This window comes from Gopherus flavomarginatus, chromosome 4 (genome assembly GCF_025201925.1).
Source record: "Gopherus flavomarginatus isolate rGopFla2 chromosome 4, rGopFla2.mat.asm, whole genome shotgun sequence".
NCBI lineage: Eukaryota > Metazoa > Chordata > Testudines > Testudinidae > Gopherus > Gopherus flavomarginatus.
In genome coordinates this window covers 80202965-80223209 of record NC_066620.1, presented here as the reverse complement: position 1 = coordinate 80223209, position 20245 = coordinate 80202965, and the positions used below count along the sequence as shown (strand labels likewise).

Genomic DNA, 20245 nt, shown 5'->3' with positions numbered 1-20245 from the left:
AGTACCAACCATCCAGTCACCATGTGGCTTTGGACAATTAGTGTCTCCAGCTAGGTTTTTACATATAATAATAAAGACTTTGTGTTTTTGAGAGAAACCATGACTTCGGATTCATTGTAATAAGAATTCACGGTCTTTGATGTCCCAAACAACATGTTACTGAGTGAGAATCCTCCATGAATTTTTACAGATGTACCTTTATATATGCCCAGTGTAGTGTGTATATTTTATTGAAAATAAAGGATACTCTGACAAAAACCAAAAACCTGATATTAAGGTATGTGCTATGATCCATGTATCTTCCTTAAAGACACTAAAATTATTACTTTTGAGTTGTTTGTCCTTACAAAAACTGTCTGCTTTCGTGGTAGAATGTTTGATTGTGGTAGGTAAAACTTAGGAGAGGCAAAACTGATATTTGAGGAAAAATTGTGAGTTGTCACCACAGCAATTCAGTGAGATTGAGCTTCAGCATTGCTATCAAACTGCCAATGAGAAAATGGCATGTTTTTGCTGCCAATTCATTTTTTAGCTAGGCACAGTACCCTTTTTTAATTCTCAAGCTCTAGTCAATTAAGAGCTCACTCCACCTTGATGGAAGAGAAGTGGGAAATGCTGTAGATAGGAAAATAAAACCTTGGGCTTTCAAATGGGAATACTCTTGTATCAAAATCTAAGATCTGTTAGATCTTTATATAAAACCATTGTAGCTATAGACTTGAAACATATTTACATATGGATGATACTTAATGTACATGAAGCAGTGAAAATAAATGTGCACTGTAATGAAGCTCACTCTATTAAAAAGTGACTAGTGCTGTAACAAAAATTATTAGTTTTTGTTGGCAGGCAGTGAGTATTCTCGTTATATATAAAATGAAACATCTCAATGTTGTAAAAAATCGTTTTCTGCAGTCTTTGTGTTAAAATGGATTTTATTACTCGGCTAGTTTCATTTTCATCAAGAGCATGTGCACTCATGCTGGCATTTTTAAGTGTATCATTTCCAGTTTTGGATGCCCAACTTCAGATGCCTTGGGCCTGTTTTCTGAACATTCTGACCCTTTGTAGATCTTGTAGACTTTCACTGGAGTTTCTGGGCCTCAATACTTCTGAGAAACTTGCTCATGGTTTCTCAGGGCGGGCATGAAAAATTGGGCAATTTTGAGCATTTTGGCCTTAATGTCCTGTCAGACAGTGCAAGCTGTCTGATATCATTTGGACACCAGGAGACAAACACCTGTGAGTTTGGACATCCCTGAATGCAGTTGAAGAAGTGTGATTATACTGCTTGGGAAATGGGGGGCAATATTTCAAGAGTCTGGGGCTGGAGGGGGCTTGACAGGACCTGTTGAACAGTGGCTACGCAGATTCACTGGCCATTCCCCCTCGCCATTCCCATATGGAAGGTAACACAACACATATCAAAGTCACGTCACTCCTGAGGCCTGTAGAGTGGCTTCACTTCCTTTTTCAGCCTAAGGGGAAAGATTTTTATCTCCCTGAAGATCTCTATATTGAGTTTTATGGCTGGATGCAAAGACCATAATTTGCCTGTATCAGTCAAATAAGAACATGTGATATGAAATGACAGTTTAATTCAGTAATCACTTGTCCAAGTCTTTTCTGAGAAGTGTCCAACTGAAGTAATACATTCTGATTAAAACTTCACTATGGTAAGAAGCAGCAAACGTCACTTAACTGGATTACATAGCTAAAGAGAACACATTGGCAATATTAACTACTGTCAAATCATCAAACGTCATCCGTATCAAAAAATTGATTCAAGTAGCAGAGGGCAGATACCTTTGTGGTTAGAGGGCGTTGAATGGAAATAAGAGGAAATGTTACCTGGGAACCAATTATGTTTGGTAGAAGGGTCTAATTTTAATCTAACCTGCTCATCAACCACTCTTCTTAATCTGTACAGACTGCACAAGGTGGTGGTCATCGAACGCTTCTCTATGGACATGCAATATTGCTGCGCCATTCCTACAGTGGCATGGTATGTATGAATTTTAGCTTGATGTGTAGGTGTTGATGCTAGTGTTGGTATCTATTTTCTATCAGTATTTGTAGCTACACGTGATAACACTCAAACTATTGCCTTTTAAAATTGTCCTGTGAATTATTCACACGAGAGAAGCGTTTCTCCCACTGAACTTAAGGAGACAAAATGGGTTAGGAGACTGGTAATAGGAAACAGTGTCTTTCACTTGTAGGTTCTCTTTTGAAATCCAGCCCATGTTGATACAGACCAAAAATTATTAACATCTGATCCCTGTCTGTTGGCCTATGTTAAATGGGTTCATGACTTCTCATTTCCTTTCTCAATGGGATAGTTGTTCATATTACATAAATTACAGTATCGCCACAACTGCCATCTGGTTGGCAATTTGGACACCAGCCAAAGATTGAATGGACAAGGAGACAGAACCTTGTATATAGTTCAGACAGAAATCTTGCCATTTTCAATCCCTTTCTGGGTGTCCAGGTTCAAAGCTTCCTAAAAGACTCATCAAAATCTTAGAAATTAGACTCAAGTGGAAATCATTCTGTTATTGCCAGCATTGCTCTCCCTGTTTTTTCACTAAAAAGCTGATGTAGTTGAAGACTGACAACATATTTCAGAACATTAATCTTAGCTCAAGTGCAGTTCTCATTAACAGGCAGTTAAAATCCTGGTGCTTTAAAATAGAGTAGTTAGGATTGTTCAAGAAGTGATATAAAGTTCTATAATAGCAGGCTTATGGCTTGTAACACTCAGAATAAGAATCAGGCATGAGAAAAACTACTGATACACGTTGTTGTTTTTTTCGGTAGTATCTTTGCTGCCTCTCCACCTCACGGTCTTCGATGGATAAATTGGCATTTGATGTGGGATTGCAAGAAGACACAACAGGTAAAACTTTTTCTCTTAAGGAACCCCATGCCACAGAAGATTCCTTTCGTTTAATCATTAGATTAAATTGATATAAATGCAAACTACTATAAAAAGGTGTGACTGTAAAGTTAAAGGTGCAGAAGTTAAGATTCTTACAATGTTACCATGGCCATATTGCGCACATGCAATATTTTATATTCTATTTTTCGTACTGAATATGTAGTTTATTTTGTCTTTTTTAGGCTGTAAAATGTTTGATGTAGAATATTAAGGATATGGTACATTCCCAAGTTATTGTTGCGGTAAAATCCTTGTACATTTTTTTAAATTTTAATTCTATATCATTAATGTTGTAATAATGTAGGTGGTTTGGCTTTTCCTCAATTTTCATTTTCTTTTTCTTTCGTTTTTTCTTTTGAAAGAGGAAGAGGGAGAAATCACCTCTGCTTACTAAAGTTAGGTGAGGGGTACTGATGAGGTTTCTCCTTTGCTACTGCTGTTGACTGGAGACAATTTCCTACAAGTCTCACAGGGCTACAGAATTGTTTAATTAGCAAGATTTTATAATATATATTTGAAAAGGAACAATTTTTTCCAAACGCCGTGAGTATCTGAAAACGGGCTTCATTATGAAAACTAATTTGCAAACAAATTAACAAGTACTCTTGTTATGAATAAAAGCTACGTGTACAGTACCTTCTAGTGGCGTTAGACCAAAGAATTGACTATAGTCTTAGTAAAAGAGAGCATCGTTAAATTAACAGGTTAATTTTGATAATCTCTTTTGCATCCTCATTGATGGATTTCCCCTCAATATCTATGCCCTCATTCTCAGAGGAGAACAACTTCTTCCCCATTCTTACTCAAAATCTTGTGACATAGTGACAAGGAAGGTCCCTTAGTGAAAGAAGACTGGATTGCATTTCCTAAAGAACTTAGAATTGTTAGTCCTATCTTGTCATCAATGATCATTACCAGATTGTTATTCCAACACATGTGAGCTGTTCCTATGCTCTGTTGGCTGAGCACATATCCTCTTCAGTATTCCTATCTCTGCTAAAGAAGGATACAAGCCTCTGAGCCATAACAGATTTTTCTTAATGAGGTAATGCAGGAACAATAACTCAAGGACAGCTTGTTCTGTCCTTACCTAATCAAAACTGACATAGACTTGGGTCTGCCAGCACTGCATCTGGGAGCGAGCCTCTGAGCCTGGGTCCACAGACTTGTGCTAGTGGGGCCAGTGCTCTACAACTGGCTGTGTAGCTGGTGCTTTGATATTGAGACTTGGGTTGGACCTTGGACTCTCAAGCCTGGGGGTGAAGGTGAGGAGGGAAGGGGTTGCCTGAGTGAGTAAAAATGAGGTCAGGACATCAGGGCTCCGACCTTTTGAATAATTTAAAAATCCTTTGAACTTGTATTTAAGAAATACATTCAAATATAACAGGTTTTAATATCTTTATAACTCAATCTCCTAGGATCGGGGAGAGGAAATATTGTCTACATTTTATAGATGCATTATTAAGATCAGAGAGATTAAGTGACTTCCCCTAGTGACTTAGCCAATGAATATACTGTCATGAATCATGTCTCTGGAAGGTATGTCCAAGTTTTAACTATATACAAGGCATTAAAGTACATATGGACAATAATATTTTTTTTTCTAAATCCAAATAAAACTGAAGAAATGAGAATAATCCCAAGCATTTCCTTTCTAATGTCTCTTTCATTAATCCATGACAACACAGGTGAGGCCTGCTGGTGGACCATACATCCTGCCTCCAAACAGCGATCAGAGGGAGAAAAAGTGCGTGTTGGAGATGACCTCATCTTAGTTAGTATATCTTCAGAAAGATACTTAGTAAGTGTTATAGTAAGAATATATAGATTGTGCTTGTCTTATAGAAATGTTGTTCTAGAAAATGACATGGAAATTCATAAAGCTATTGCTCTACAGTTTGATTTGCAATTTTTTCTCTAAAGTATAGATTAAATAATACAATCTCAGTGTTTAATAAGATATAAATAGCTGTTAACACTGCTCGAAGGTAAGAGCTAACACTGATATCATTACATAAACCAAAACGTCCTAGGTCTGGAAGTGGTGACGTTGATATATAGGATAATGATATTGATATTATTGGTTCTTGCATAAATTTACTAATTATATGAAAATGAAATAGTAATTATGAATTCATACTATAGAAGATCCTAACATAATTGTGGAATTGTATAATAGAGCTGAGATTAACAAGCCTTTTTATATATGAAATAAAACTTTATATCAGAATTAAAAAAAATCTACCTGCATAAGGTTAAGGTTATAAAACAAACTGGTAAATGAATCAATAATCAGTTATAATGATGATGAAATGCTAAGGGAAATTAGAGAGGCTATCAAAATTAAGAACTCAATAATAGTGGGGGATTGCAATTATCCCCATATTGACTGGGAACATGTCACCTCAGGACGCTTTTTAAAGACACTATAATAGAGGCCCAATTTAAATGTATACCTCAAATTAAGAAACACAGTAAAAGAACTAAAAAGCAGTGGCTAACCATATAAAAGAAGCAGTGAGAGATAAAAAGGCATCTTTTAAAAAGTGGAAGTCAAATCCTAGTGAGGTAAATAGAAAGGAGCATAAACACTGCCAAATTAAGTGTAAAATGTAAGAAGAAGAACGGCTAGACAAAAACTCAAAAGGTAATCACAAAATGTTTAAGTACATCAGAAGCAGGAAGCCTGCTAAACAACCAGCGGAGCCTTTGGATGATCAAGATACAAAAGTAGTGCTTAAAGATGATAAAGTCATTGCTGAGAAACTAAATGGATTCTTTGCTTCAGTCTTCACGGCTGAAGATGTTAGGGATATTCCCAAACCTGAGTCAGCTTTTGTAGGTGACAAATCTGAGGAAATGTCACAGATTGAAGTGTCACTAGAGGAAGATTTGGTATTAATTGATAAACTTAACATTAACAAGTCACCAGGACCAGATGGCATTCACCCAAGAGTTCTGAGAGAACTCAAATGTGAAGTTGCGGAATTATTAACTTTGGTTTGTAACCTGTCTTTTAAATTGGCTTTTGTACCCAATGACTGGAAGATAGCTAATGTAACGCCAATATTTAAAAAGGCTCTAGAGGTGATCTCGGCAGTTACAGACCGGTAAGTCTAACGTCAGTACCGGGCAAATTAGTTGAAACAATAGCAAAGAATAAAATTGTCAGACACGTAGAAGAACATAAATTGTTGGGCACAAGTCAAAATGGTTTCTGTAAAGAGAAATTGTGTCTTACTAATCTATTAGAGTTCTTTGAAGGGGTCAACAAACATGTGGACAAGGGGGATCCACTGGTAGACATAGTGTAATTAGATTTCCAGAAAGCCTTTGACAAGGTCCCTCACCAAAGGCTCTTATGTAAATTAAGTTGTCATGGGATAAAAGAGAAGGTCCTTTCATGGCTTGAGAACTGGTTAAAAGACAGAGAACAAAGGGTAGGAATAAATGGTAAATTCTCAGAATGGAGAGGGGTAATTAGTGGTATTCCCCAAGGGTCAGTCCTAGGACCAATCCTATTCAACTTATTCATGAAAGATCTGGAGAAAGGAGTAAAGAGTGAGGTGGCAAAGTTTTCAGGTGATACTGCTCATGATAGTTAAGACCAAAGCAGATTGTGAAGAACTTCAAAAAGATCTCACAAAACTAAGTGATTGGGCAACAAAATGACAAATGACATTTAATGTGGATAAATGTAAATTAATGCACATTGGAAAAAATAACCCCAGCTATACATACAATATGATGGGGACTAATTTAGCTACAACGAATCAGGAAAAAGATCTTGGAGTCATCATGGATAGTTCTCTGAAGACATCCACGCAGTGTGCAGAGGCAGTCAGAAAAGCAAACAGGATGTTAGGAATCATTAAAATGGGGATAGAGAATAAGACAGAGAATATATTATTGCCCTTATATAAATCGATGGTACGCCCACATCTTGAGTACTGTGTACAGAGGTGGTCTCCTCATCTCAAAAAAGATATATTGGCACTAGAAAAGGTTCAGAGAAGGACAACTAAAATTATTAGGGGTTTGGAATGAGTCCCATATGAGGAGAGATTAAAGAGGCTAGGACTTTTCCGTTTGGAAAAGAGGAGACTAAGGTGGGATATGATAGAGGTATTTAAATCATGAGTGATGTGGAGAAAGTAGATAAGGAAAAGTTATTTACTTATTCCCATAATACAAGAACTAGGAGCCACCAAATGAAATTAATGGGCAGCAGGATTAAAACAATAAAAGGAAGTTCTTCTTCACACAGCGCACAGTCAACTTGTGGAACTCCTTACCTGAGGAGGTTGTGAAGGCTAGGACTATAACAGTGTTTAAAAGAGAACTGGATAAATTCATGGAGGTTAAGTCCATTAATGGCTATTAGGCAGGATGGGTAAGGAATGGTGTCCCTAGCCTCTGTTTGTCAGAGAGTGGTGATGGACGGCAGGAGAGAGATCACTTGATCATTTCCTGTTAGGTTCGCTCCCTCTGGGGCACCTGGCATTGACCACTGTCGGTAGACAGCATACTGGGCTAGATGGTCGTTTGGTCTGACCCAGTATGGCCATTCTTATGTTAAAAACAGATACTGAGTCTAAACTCATCTAACTGTGGGGGGAATAATCGTACATCATTACAATTGTAATCTAATTCTCCTCTTTTCTTTCTCAGATCTTGCATTTCAGTGCTATTTTTAGTTTGTAGCACAGTCTTCATTGTATTCAAGTACTATTTGCAATTTGTGAAATTCATAGTTAAATTGTATTTTAAAGAAAAAGTGTGAAATATGTAAAGATATATTCCATCTATGATTTAAATAAGATATAATTAAGACTGAAGTGTAGATTTAAAAATAAAAGTAAAATGTGGTTTTTACCTGTAGTCTATAAATAACCTCTTTAGGGCTATTACAGCCTACATGGCCATATACATTTTTTCATAACACCCATTTATTAGTGTCCTGTGTAAATCTTTTTGACTGTATCATCCCATCATGTGTGTAATACAGGGCAGAAAGAGCACACTACATTCTAAAATAGAAGAAAATTATTGTGTTGTAATTCTGCCATCTTGTCTGTTTGTTGGGGCTAGGGGGAAGGAGTGGAAAGCAATCCATATAGATTGCTTACTTCCTACTAGGTCAGAAGTGAGCATAGTCTTCCATATAAGAGGGTAGTCAATGCCAGATCTCTTTAACCATAGGCTGCTTTCTATTTGCAGTGTAAAAAGTGAGTGTGGAGAGTTAATAACTTTACCAGCAGTAATAAAATATGTGACAAGCTTTCCCAGCTGAACAGTCTGCTCCCGAATCCAAGGAAGAACTACTGCATTGATAGGGAGGCATCATGATCCAGTAGGTGGAACAATGGGCTGTAAATCAAGAGACCTGAGTTTTAGTCCTGCCTTCCCCCCGCCCCTATGTGCTGTGACACTGTTGAAACTGCTGCCCTCACTCCATGTCCCCACCCCAGTATAGATAGGCATGGGTTGCATCTCTTTGAAAGTGATTTAACATACTGATTAAAAACATTCCATAAAAGCTAAATGTTGTCATAATATCTGCACTGGGCTGTGACCACTTCCTTTCCAGGACAGAGTATGACTCTGCTCAACCCAATCAGATCAGAATGATGTTCTCTTATAAATATTGCTGGCCATTAGGTTGGGCCCATAACCAGTTTGTTTCCTCTGTTGGGGCAACAGAGTTCTGTGAACACGTCGAAATGTTGCCAGCATGTGCCACCATCTACTATGTATTTTTAAAAACTGCTGCTGCACTGATTTGTGCCAAATATGTATGGTTGATAGCAGAGCTCACCACTGATAGCTTTCGAATATGCCAGTCTTTTAACATTCATTTAACATTTTGTGTATTTCACGTTAATAAGGATCTGGATAACAATGAATTGTTAGTCTTTCAAACATTCCTCAGAACACATTCCATAGATGTGAAAATGAAATACCAGAGGAGTGATGAAGATAAAATGAGAATTAGTAGCAATGAGGTCAGTGATGCTCAGGCTGAGTAACGTGTTAGAAAATTAATTAAAAAACTTAAAAACTGCTATTATTGCAGTGCAGAGATGTTCAATGCAGTGTAATCATTTCTACATCATAAGAGACATATAGTTACTGTACTGATTATAATGCTGGTCTGCAACTGCATCATGCAAATCTAAGAAGGCTTGAGGTTTGCTCCTCTTTCACATCCAAGATGACAATGACTTAAAGTACGGGAAATTAATACTCTGATATCATTAGAAATGAAAGTTTCTTCCTGAAATTGTTTCAGCATTGTTGACTGATTGGGGATAGGGAGAGATTCCTTTAAAAAGATTATGTATCTTGAATGGGAAGAAGATTTTCTAAAACAGTGCATCTTATCTATCATATCCCCCCTTAGTCTCCTCTTTTCCAAGCTGAGAAGTCCTAGCCTCTTTAATCTCTCCCAGGACAAAGGAACAGCTGCTTGTGAAATAGGAAAGGCACTTACTCTAAATCTTTATTTATGCCATAAGACAGTGTTCCCCAACCTTTTTGTGGCCAGTAGCACATTCATGTTTTCAGAAGAGCGTGGCGGGCGCCAACAATTTTTCAAGGCTTATTTTGTATTTGTACATTAAATAATAAAAACATCATATTTAATATTACATAATATGAATCCAGAGAGAAGCCGGTGCCTGCAGCCCCGGAATACTCTGTTCCCAGCAGGCGCGGGGCCCCGGCTTCTCTCCCCTGCTGGGCACTGGCAGGGCTGGTGCAACCATTAGGTGAACTAGACGTCCACCTAGGGCGCCTACTGGTTGAGGGTGCCTAAAAGCCCGCTCAGGCGAGGAGGTGGAGTGGAGGTGAGCTGGAGTGGGTGTGAGGGGGAGGGGCACAGGGGAACCTCTCCCCATCCCAGATCACCTCCAGTCTGCCTCCTCTGCTGAGCACACAGCCCCCATTCTAAGTCTCCTCCCCTCCCAGGCTTGTGGCACCGATTGGAGGAGAATTAGAGTGGGGGAATCAGCTCCGCAAACCTGGGAGGGGAGGAGATTTAAAGCGGTGCTGGCGTGCTCAGCAGAGGAGGCGGAGCGGAGATGAGCTGGGGTGGGCTCCCCGGGCGGTGTTAGCTGTTGCGGAGTGGGGCTCCCCAGGTGGGGTTAGCTCCTGCAGAGTGGGGAGGCCTCTCTGGGCAGGGTTAGCTGGGGGAGGCTCCCTGGGTTGGGGTGTGGTAGGCTGGGTTAGCTGCTGCTGCGGGCAGGTTTAGCTGCCGTGGGGGGCTCCTCTGGGGGGAGGGGCGGGTGGGTGTGGTTAACTGCCGTGTGGGGGGCTCCTCTGGTAGGAGAGGTGGGTGGACATGGTTAGCTGCCACGGGGGGCTGTGGTGGGGATTAGCTGGGTGGGGTGGTGATGCAAGGTGGAAGTTTCTCCTAGGGCATGAAACTTCCTTGCACAGGCCCTGGGCACTGGGCAGGTACCGCGCCTGCCGGGGATAGAGAACACCAGTGCCTGCAGCCCCGGAGTTCTCTGTCCCCAGCAGGCACGGGGCCGCAGCTTCTCTCTGGCTTAAGCCGCAGCTCCGCGCCTGCCTGGAACCAAGAACACCAGCACCCGCAGCCTGCAGCCCCGGAGTTCTCTGTCCCCAGCAGATGCAGGGCAGCAGCTTCTCTCCCCTGCTGGGCACTAGGCAGGCCCCACGCCTGCTGGGAACAGAGAACACCGCACCTGCATCCTAAGCTCTTTGTCCTCGTCAGGTGGGTGCACTAATCGGATGCACATAAATGCCCCGGCGAGCACCATGGCGCCCTCGGTCACTGTGTTGGGGACCACTGCCATAAGAGTGCCTTGAATACAAGAACCTTCATGCAATCAGAGACTTTTGGAGTGCAAGGGAATAAACAATGTTGTTATATAGATGGGGTTGGAAGTGCAGTTTAATATTAAGCTTGCCCTACACTTCCCATTGAGAGACCCTATTTTTACTTGCTTATGATTTGGCTAAACTTAACACTTTGGGCTGATGCCGTTTGTGGGAATGTGGATAGGGAAGAACACATAGTGTTTCCCATGTATTCAGAGCAGGGTTTGAATAGCATGCAATAAATAAGTCCTGAGGCCACACACTGAACAATTAGAATAAAACAAAATATTGAATAGCTGTTGATTAAGTGAACACAATCCATCCTGAACAAAGCAGGAGTTACATGGAAAACATAATATATGATTGTGTAATTACAGACTGTATGTGCTGGATAAAGGTTGCACAGGCAATCCCAATTCTGGAGTTTCCTAATTTTTGAGTGTTTGACCTTGCAACCTTAATAGTGTTCCTTTTTAAGATAGTGTTTTTATGTAATCATAATTAATTATGATGAAAATTTGGAAGGGATATTAAACCTCATACTTCAGGGTTTAAGCTGTCGAACTATTAGAGATTAGGCTGATACCATCATGATTATCCCACATCTGCCTACTGAAGCATTCTTTCTCCTTCCTCTGAGCATAAGAATGGCCAGACTGGGTTAGGCCAAAGGTCTATCTAGCCAAGCATCCTGTCTTCTGACAGTGGCCAGTGCCAGATGCCCCAGGGGGAATGAACCGAATAGGTAATCATCAAGTGATCCATCTCCTGTTGCCCATTCACAGGTTCTTGCAAACTGGGGCTAGGGACACCATCCCTGCCCATCCTGGCTAATAGCCATTCATGGACCTATCCTCCATGAATTTATCGAGTTCTTTTTTGAACCCTGTTATAGTCTTGGCCTTCACAACATCCTCTGGCAAGGAGTTCCACAGGTTGACTGTGCGTTGTGTCAAAAAATACTCCCTTTTGTTTGTTTTAAACCTGCTGCCTATTAAAGCATCTGGAAATAGCCACTATCACGATACAAGATTAGTTGGACCTGTAGACTCAGGCTACAACCCCCCCCCCACCTCTGACACTCCCTATATGTAGATGGGGAAGGCTGGAAAGGGGTACTGTATAACTAGCAGTCCCAGCTCTACACCAGCTGAGGACTTACCCTGGCCCCGTGGGCCCTGGCTTGCTATTTACACTACTTTTCTCACTGCTTTGCTTCATCAGATGGGTGCAAAGGAACTCGAGTTTAGCAAAGTGTTCAATCCTACTAAAACTTCTTGGGTTTTACCTAATTTTGGATTAAAACCTGGAATTTTCAGCTCTTTCCCCAGAATACAAGGGGCTGGTTCCCCCCATCCCAACCCTCAAAAAATACTTAACTCAGGTTTACTCAAAAGTTTCAGAGATCTTTTAGTGATCTCGGGTTCCATTTCATTTTTGTATGCAAACCTGTCAAGTTTTTAGCTGTGTTATGAAAACTTTACACAGCTACAATTTTAAGGGTTTTACTTCCCCTCCCTGTTCCTCTCTTCCTTCCTGTAAGCAAATATCATTTCTAAATGCTGTTTTGACAGAATCCTCCATTATCAGTATCATGTATGTCCACTGACTTGGACAAAACAAGTTGAGTCAGAAATGAAGTTATACCTGGCAAATTAGCAGGATGGATGCTGTTCAGTGTTTTTGTTTGTGAAGTCACTATGCTCTCTTATGCTTTTTCTGAAGACTGCTTACTTTTAAAATAGTCTTAAAATCAAATGTTCTTCCCTCCTGTGGCATAAAGAGAACACAAAGCATGACACTAACTAGCTGTAGGTACAGTTATGTGAACTTTGATTCCTTGCCTGGAATAAAAATGGCTATAACATGGTTATTTTACATCACATTGGGCTTTCCCTTTGCCCAATCTCAGTCTCTGTAAGGAGAACTAAGCAAAATTGTGAAGACATCCTTTCTATTCCATTGAATTCCTTCTCAGAGGCACAGCTTTTGTGAGGAAGGTCCTTTCAAGACATGATTTGGAACCTACTGGTATTGCTTGGCTGGCTGGCAAGGGTAATTATCTGCGAAATAAAAAATGACCCTCTGTCCCAAGTCTGAAAGGATCAATACTCATTTAGAGCCATATTCTGGATCCTGCCGTGCAGTGCGAGGAATTGGGGAGAAAGGGTACCTGGAAGGCAAGAGTCAGCTACGTGTGTTCTCTCATCCAGAGGTTTCACAACATTTTTTTGCTGAGCCCTCTGTCAGAGATTCATGTCCCATGCATGCCCCTTACTTTCTAAGGGGGGACTCACCCTGTGCAGCTGAGGAACCCTTTTGCTCGCTGCAGCAGTTAGGCAGTTTCAGCTGCCGGGACCTGACTTCTTGCCTATCTCGCTCCCCACCTGTGCAGGAGAAGTTAATGGGGCTGTGCTGAAGGGATGGGGTCCAGAGGGGGCTCTCTCTTCCAGGGGATGAGTACTCCTGGGGTGCAGCTTTCAGCTCTCCACTCAGTGTCCCCACCGGCCTCCCCAGCAGAGGAAGGTAACTGCAGCAGTGGGGGAGTAAGACCAGCAGGGAGCCTGGTCCAAGCAGCTAATACTGACTGCATAAAGCCTTGCCAAAGAGAGCCCCCTCCTGACCCTGGCTCTTCAGTGTGACCCTATCAGGTTCTCCTGCCCCCTGATAATCTCGTTGTGCTCCACCAGGGTTGCATGCCCCCCAGTTTGCTCTAAGCAAAGAGAAGAAAAGGGCAAAGGTGTTAGCCCCACTGGAGGTTCTACATGCTCCGAAGAAGCTGGAGCAAATCTGTAACCTCCATTTCCTGCACTAGCTGATGAACCTGCTTCAATGATGTTGCTATTGCTGGTTTCATGTAGAGTCCTGAAGCACCTTAGGAGGCATTGTTTGCAGGCAGAATATTTCCAGACGCTGCTACTGGTGTGGTGGCTCCCTGAACCCTTTTCTCTCCTCCAGTGGAACAGTGGCTTTAATATAATCTTTAACATACACTTCTCAAGTTGCACCAGAAAGGAAGCCTGTTTTGCTACTTGGGAAAGGCTGAGAAATTTAAAGAGCACATAATTATCAGCTACAAGTAGATGAGATATTGGCACTGACATGGCTTAGCTGTAAGGAAGCCTCCAGCAGGCTTTTTGTTTTCTTCCTATTTTGCTCTCTGCACACCAGCGCATTCTTCAGTACAGAAACATTAGATACATTTAAGTATGTTTTTCTTGAGTGACGGAAATGTGTGGATTGAAATATATTGTGTGTTTCCACAGTGCACTCTGCATTTCTCTCGTGTCAGCGTTTGTGCGTGCCTTGAGTGCTGAATTTAAAATAAAATGAGCTAGGCATTTGGAGGTATTGTTTTCTGGATGTAATTGTGATACTAGAGGCATGGCTTGAAGGTTCTTGCAGAGATATGCTTCTCTTGTTTAAGAATTTCAATAAATCAGAATGCACAAGATTCTGCAGTGAACACCAGTGAACAGAGCTGTGATTGTGAAAGATTGTTTTCCTTTAGGCCAATATATATTATGTTAAATGAGGCTACAAATGATTGGAGAACCTGCTGTGCTGGGGGAGATTTCAGTTTTTCAGTAATCCTAGATAGGCTGCAGAGTTTACATATATTTATAAAACATTGTGTTAAATCTCCTTTGATTTAAACACTATGACTGATTAACACCTGTTTTAGGGTCTGATTCCTTTCTTGTTAGAGAGGGTGCAGCTAGCAATTAAGATTGCCTGATGCTCTCCATTACAAGACCCTGTTTGCAGTTGCTGTTTAGTTTGCCAAAGAATTTGGGCTGAAATTTTCCATGCTGGGTGTCTGCCTCAGTCTGGTGGGTTTTTTTTCTTTTATTTCAGTGAAAATGGTTCAGCTGTTTCTCAGAATGAGGTTGGGGGAAAATAAGTAGTTTTGCCCCTGTTGAAAAAGTTCCTACAACTAGTTCACTGTAAGGATGTTCCTTCTGCCATCTCTGCGAAAATCAGCCTGAATGTATCAAAATTATTAGCCCTTGAAAATGTTTTCACATACTGGGGCCTGGTCTACACTACGCGTTTAAACCAATTTTAGCAGCGTTAAACCGATTTACCCTGCACCCGTCCACACAACGAGGCCCTTTATATTGATATAAAGGGCTCTTTAAACCGGTTTCTGTACTGCTCCCCGACGAGAGGAGTAGCTTTGAAATCGGTATTACTATATCGGATTAGGGTTAGTGTGGCCGCAAATCGATGGTATTGGCCTCCAGGTGATATCCCACAGTGCACCATTGTGACCGCTCTGCGAAGCAATCTGAACTCGGATGCAGTGGCCGGCTAGACAGGAAAAGCCCCACGAACTTTTGAATTTCACTTCCTGTTTGCCCAGCTTGGAGCTCTGATCAGCACGGGTGGCGATGCAGTCCCAAATCCAAAAAGAGCTCCAGCAGGACCGTACGGGAGATACTGGATCTGATCGCTGTATGGGGAGACAAATCTGTTCTATCACAGCTCCATTACAGAAGACGAAGTGCCAAAGCATTTGAAAAAATCTCCAGGCTATGATAGAGTCCACAGCACAGTGCTGTGTGACAAACGTAACGGAAAGCCAAAGAATCAAATGGATTCTCATGGAGGGAGGGGGTACTGAGGACTTCAGCTATCCCACAGTCCCCAACAGTCTCCGAAAAGTATTTGCATTCTTGGCTGAGCTCCCAGTGCCTGTAGGGTCAAACACATTGTCCGGGGTGGTTCAGGGTATAGCTCGTTAATTTACCTCCCTCCCCCCCGTGAAAGAAAAGGGAAAAAAATTGTTTCTTGACTTTTTTCAATGTCACCGTATGTCTACTGCATGCTGCTGGTAGACTCAATGCTGCGGCAGTGAACAGCAGTATCCTCTCCCCTCCCCTCCCCGGTGACAGACGGTACAGTGCAGAAGGACTGGTAGCCATCCTCGTCATCATCCCGTGAGTGCTCCTGGCTGGCCTCAGGTGAGGTCGGCTGGGGGCACCTGGGTAAAAATAGGAATGACTCCTGGTCATTCCCAGTAGATGGTACAGAACGGCTGGTAACCGTCTTCATCATAGCAACTGGGGGCTGAGGTCCATCAGCCCCCTCCCTTTCATGTGTAAAGAAAAGATTCTGTACTGCCTGGACTATCATAGCAGCTGGGGTCTGCCTCCCCCTCATTTTATCTCACTAATAAGTCAGTGCTTCTTATTCCTGCATTCTTTGTTACTTCATCACACAAATGGGAGGACACTGCAACGGTAGCCCAGGAGGGTTGGGGGAGCAGGGAAGCAATGGGTGGGGTTGTTGCAAGGGCACCCCCTAGAATGGCATGCAGCTCATCATTTCTGCAGGATCTGACACGGAGCGGCTGTGCTCTCTGGTTCTCTGGTACACTGGTTCTCTAGTACACTTGCACCATATTCCAGGCAGTACTGACTCTATTTTTAGATACCATAAAGGAGGGATTGACTTGGGGAGTCATTCCCATTTTTGTCTTTGTGCCCCCGGCCGACCTCAGCCAGAGGCATCCATGACAGCAGCAGACGGTACAGAACAACTGATAACTGTCATCTCATCACCAATTTACAATGGCATGGCAGACGGTACAGAACAACTGATAACCATCTCTGCTGTCTTTCGAAAGCAAATGAATGCTGCTGTGTAGTGCTGCAGTCCCACGTCTGTTAGCAACATCCAGTAGACATACGGTGACAGTAAAAAAAAAGCTGAACGGGCTCCATGGTTGCTGTGCTATGGCGTCTCCCAGGGCAATCCAGGGAAAAAGGGCATGAAATGATTGTCTGCTGTTGCTTTCACGGAGGAAGGAATGAGCGATGACATTTACCCAGAATCACCCGCGACACTGTTTTTGCACGATCATGCATTGGGATCTCAACCCAGAATTCCAATGGGCGGGGGAGCCTGCGGGAACTATGGGATAGCTACGGGATAGCTACCCACAGTGCAATGCTCCAGAAATCGATGCTAGCCTTGGACCATGGACGCACACCACCGAATTAATGTGCTTAGTATGGCCGCATGCACTCGACTTTATACAATCTGTTTTACAAAACCGGTTTATGTAAAATCGGAATAATCCCGTAGTGTAGACATACCCTCAGTAGAGACTTCTTAAAGTCTGACTGATACATTTTCCAAAGATTTGTCTCTACCTGAGCATGCTCTATTCTGAAGCTGCAAGGGCTGAGCAGAACTTCAGCTGCATTTGCTCCACCTGGCTAGTGGGAGCTGGGGCTGCGGTGTCAGGTGCAGGATCTGAGAGCTGGGAGACTCTCTGTCTTCCACTGTCATTGTCTCCCTGATGGCTCTCAGGTAGCAAGGAGAAAACATCCAGACTTGAATGCAGAGTGATGAGGGGATGGCAATGGGGGAGACAGGGACAAAGGGTTGGGGCTGGATAGGAGAGTGGGACAAGAAGCCAAGGAGGGTGGTGTCGGGGGGCTTGGGATGAAATAGTGGTGACGGGGTACTGGAACCTGGAGAGAAATAGGGAGGGTGGAGAAACTGGGACAAGGACAGCCTGAAAGACATGGGGCAGGAAAGGGTCAGACTAGGTGGAAGAGGGTGGGTTTTCCTCAGAACCTGGAATAGAACTCAGGAATCCTAAATTCAACATTAAAGTTGCAAAGTCAAGCCCTCTAAATTTAGGCAATGCCAGAATTAAGATTTCCTACATAATTTTAATTTGATCCACTTGTGTGTGTACAACATGATATAATCTTTAATTACATGATCACTTTCTATTGTTTCCACTGGACCTCTACATCCATTCAGTGCGCTGGATGGATGGTGCTAAGGGGGTGAATCAAGTTGGATAGTTAAAGCTGTTGTCTGTAGGATCTGTGTTTCATTTGTTGAGAAGTAGAAAGGTGTGTAGAGGATGAGGCAGGGTACTGCAAGAAGATAAAAGAAGGTTTCATGGTTAAGACAGCTGAATGCTTCCCTGGAGAACTGGATTCTATCTCTGCCACACATTTCCTGTGTGATACTGGGCAAGTCACTTAAATGAAAATTTTCACAGGTGGCCAGTAAACATATGTTGCTATCCAACTTAAGATACATTTGATCTGATCTGCAGAAGTTCTGAGTGCTGAAATAAAATGCTATAAAACACTAAGTGTTCTGAAAAATCAGGCCATATTCATGGGTTGTATAGTGCTTACCACCGTGAGGTTCTGGTCCAAGACTAGGGCTCATAGTAGTGGCAGATTAGCCAATGGGCCCACAGGGCCTGTGCTCAGGAGCCCTGGCCAATCGGGGGTCTCAGAAAAATGGGTGACCCGCCCCCAGCAGACTAGTGCTGGGGTGGGGCAAGGCCATGCTGCACTCCCCGACAGCAGCGCCAGGTGGGTGGAGCGGGAGAAGCCCCGACCCCGGTCCCATGCAGAAGAGTGGGGCAGCAGGGGAAGTCCCAGTTCCTGGACCCCCAGACTCCAGCTGTGGCCCCGGGATTGGAGGAGCTCTGTCTCCATGCTGCAGCCTCAGGGCTGGGGAAGCTCTCACTCCCCGCTGCAGTCCCAGGGCCCTGGCAGGGTAGGACAGAGCTTCTCCAGTCTTGGGCTGCAGTGGGGTTGAGGGGAGAAAGAAGCAAATGGGGGCCACACTTGTGGGGGTGGGGGACAGAATGGGGTTGAACAGGGGAGGGGCTGTGGGGGAAAGGGGCAGAATGGTGTGCAGTTGTAGGCAGGCTTCAGGCTGAAGAGCGGAATGGGGGCAAGACTGCAGGTAGAAGGTATGAGGAGGGGGCCCCCTCACTTGCTGTGGCCAAGGGCCCCACAAAACAGTAATCCACCTCTGACTCCTAGGCACTACGATAATACAGAATAATAATAGCCTCTGTGCTTCAGTTCCCCATCTGTAAAATGGAAATAATTATTCCACTTTTCCTCGCAAGGGTGTTGGAAAGATAAATTCATTAATGTTGGTGAAGTATTCATGTGATTCAGTGATGAGCAGTATAGAAAAGCCCATAAAGAAGTTGTTAATTCTGTATTCAGAGCAGGATTTGAGTCATGTGCGGTATATCAGATGTGGGGCCACACTGAACAATGAGGAGAAATTTGAATATAAAGTATCTGCTCATTAAGTGAGCACAAGCCATCCTATGCACTGAATGAGGCAGGTGTCCTGTGGAAAAAGATAGCGTAACTAGAAGATATAATTCTGTTCACATTAATGGTATTACCTGATCCATCTCAATGAGCTGGGAGGTCAGTGGGCAGATTTGCAATGCTTTTATAATGCCGTAGCAGTAAGATGTGCACTGGGAGAGACCAGGCAAGAAACAGAAAGATGGGATGACATACTGCCATTATGCTGTTGGTAGTTGACACTCTATTATTTTGGTCATTACCTGTTATAGACTGTCTCCCGGCCATCTGAGTGTGTGTCAGATATAATAAAAAAAATTTGAAGTACTGTGTTAAAGTCACTGGTGTCAAGGATCTGCCATTGCTCCTCATGTCTGATCTAGGTAACTTAGTTTAGGATTTTCTAAAGCACCCATTACTTTGGTATCTAAGCACTGTTACAATCAAATAATTTAAAATACACTTTTGATACTATATGTGAAAAGTGGTTAATCTGGTAAAATAAATAATAATTAAAATCTAAGTTCTTATTTACCAGTTAGTTCTCAGTAGCTTCTCTGTAGTCTTTACAGTATATCAGAAGTCCCCAAATACATATTAATGGAACTGATTCTGACAGTGTAGAGGGCAGGCTTTGAAGGATTACTGCAAGTTGCATCTTTTAATAGTAGAATGTCTGAGACAGCAAAATATATCTTCACACTACTTAGAAAAACAGATAAGAAAACAGACTTAAAAGATAGCCACGTGATGGTTGCTGATTGGGCACATGAAGAACGGAAACTGAGAAGGAGGAAGTGTATTAGGCACTCATTCCAAGGTAGCAGAGAATACATTGGCAAAACAGACTACACGTTAAAAAAAAAAAGGGAAAAGGGTGTAGGGACAAAATTATAAAGGCCAAGGCACAAAATGACATTAAACTGGCTAGAGACATAAAGGATAACAAGAAAATATTCTACTAATACATAAGAAACAAAAGGAAGACCAAGGACAGCATAGGCCTATTACTCAATGGGGGGAGAGGGGGAACAATGACAGAAAATGTGGAAATGGCAGAAGTGCTAAAAGACTTTTTTGGTTTTGGATCTCACCAAAAAGGTTGGCTAGAAACTGTTTTTTGTTCCAAAGCACCAAGAACCTTTATGTTCTGCATAATCACTTATATGACTTCCTTTCTAATGCAAATAGAGACTTGTTATGGGTTTTAGTCCAGTGCTGCCTCCACTACTCCCTGGAAACAGTGACTGAGTATGCTCTTATTTACTCAATTGTTTCAGAGGGTATTTTCCTCCCTTTTCTGCCTACTTCCCCTCCACATATATATTTTCTCCTCTGTAATGGCTTGATATAACCT

The 20245-nt window shown here is 42.4% G+C and overlaps 1 protein-coding gene and 1 long non-coding RNA gene across 7 annotated transcripts in view; one reads left to right on the top strand and one right to left on the bottom strand.

Annotated features, from left to right (window-relative positions):
• The window catches only part of RYR2 (ryanodine receptor 2), a 727531-nt gene that overhangs the window by 264756 nt on the left and 442530 nt on the right, over positions 1-20245 (top strand). For 5 of the 6 annotated variants that reach the window (XM_050950346.1, XM_050950344.1, XM_050950347.1 and 2 more), the window contains exons 1-3: positions 1935-2005; positions 2824-2902; positions 4633-4745. In XM_050950346.1, the coding sequence (XP_050806303.1) occupies positions 2003-2005; positions 2824-2902; positions 4633-4745 (195 nt within the window). In that variant the 5' untranslated portion in view covers positions 1935-2002. Of the gene's footprint in view, positions 1-1930; positions 2006-2823; positions 2903-4632; positions 4746-20245 lie in introns of those variants that run through there. The other variant, XM_050950348.1, reaches the window with a different exon arrangement.
• Positions 1-20245, bottom strand: part of LOC127049568 (uncharacterized) — an 838950-nt gene that overhangs the window by 387217 nt on the left and 431488 nt on the right. The window lies entirely within an intron of this gene.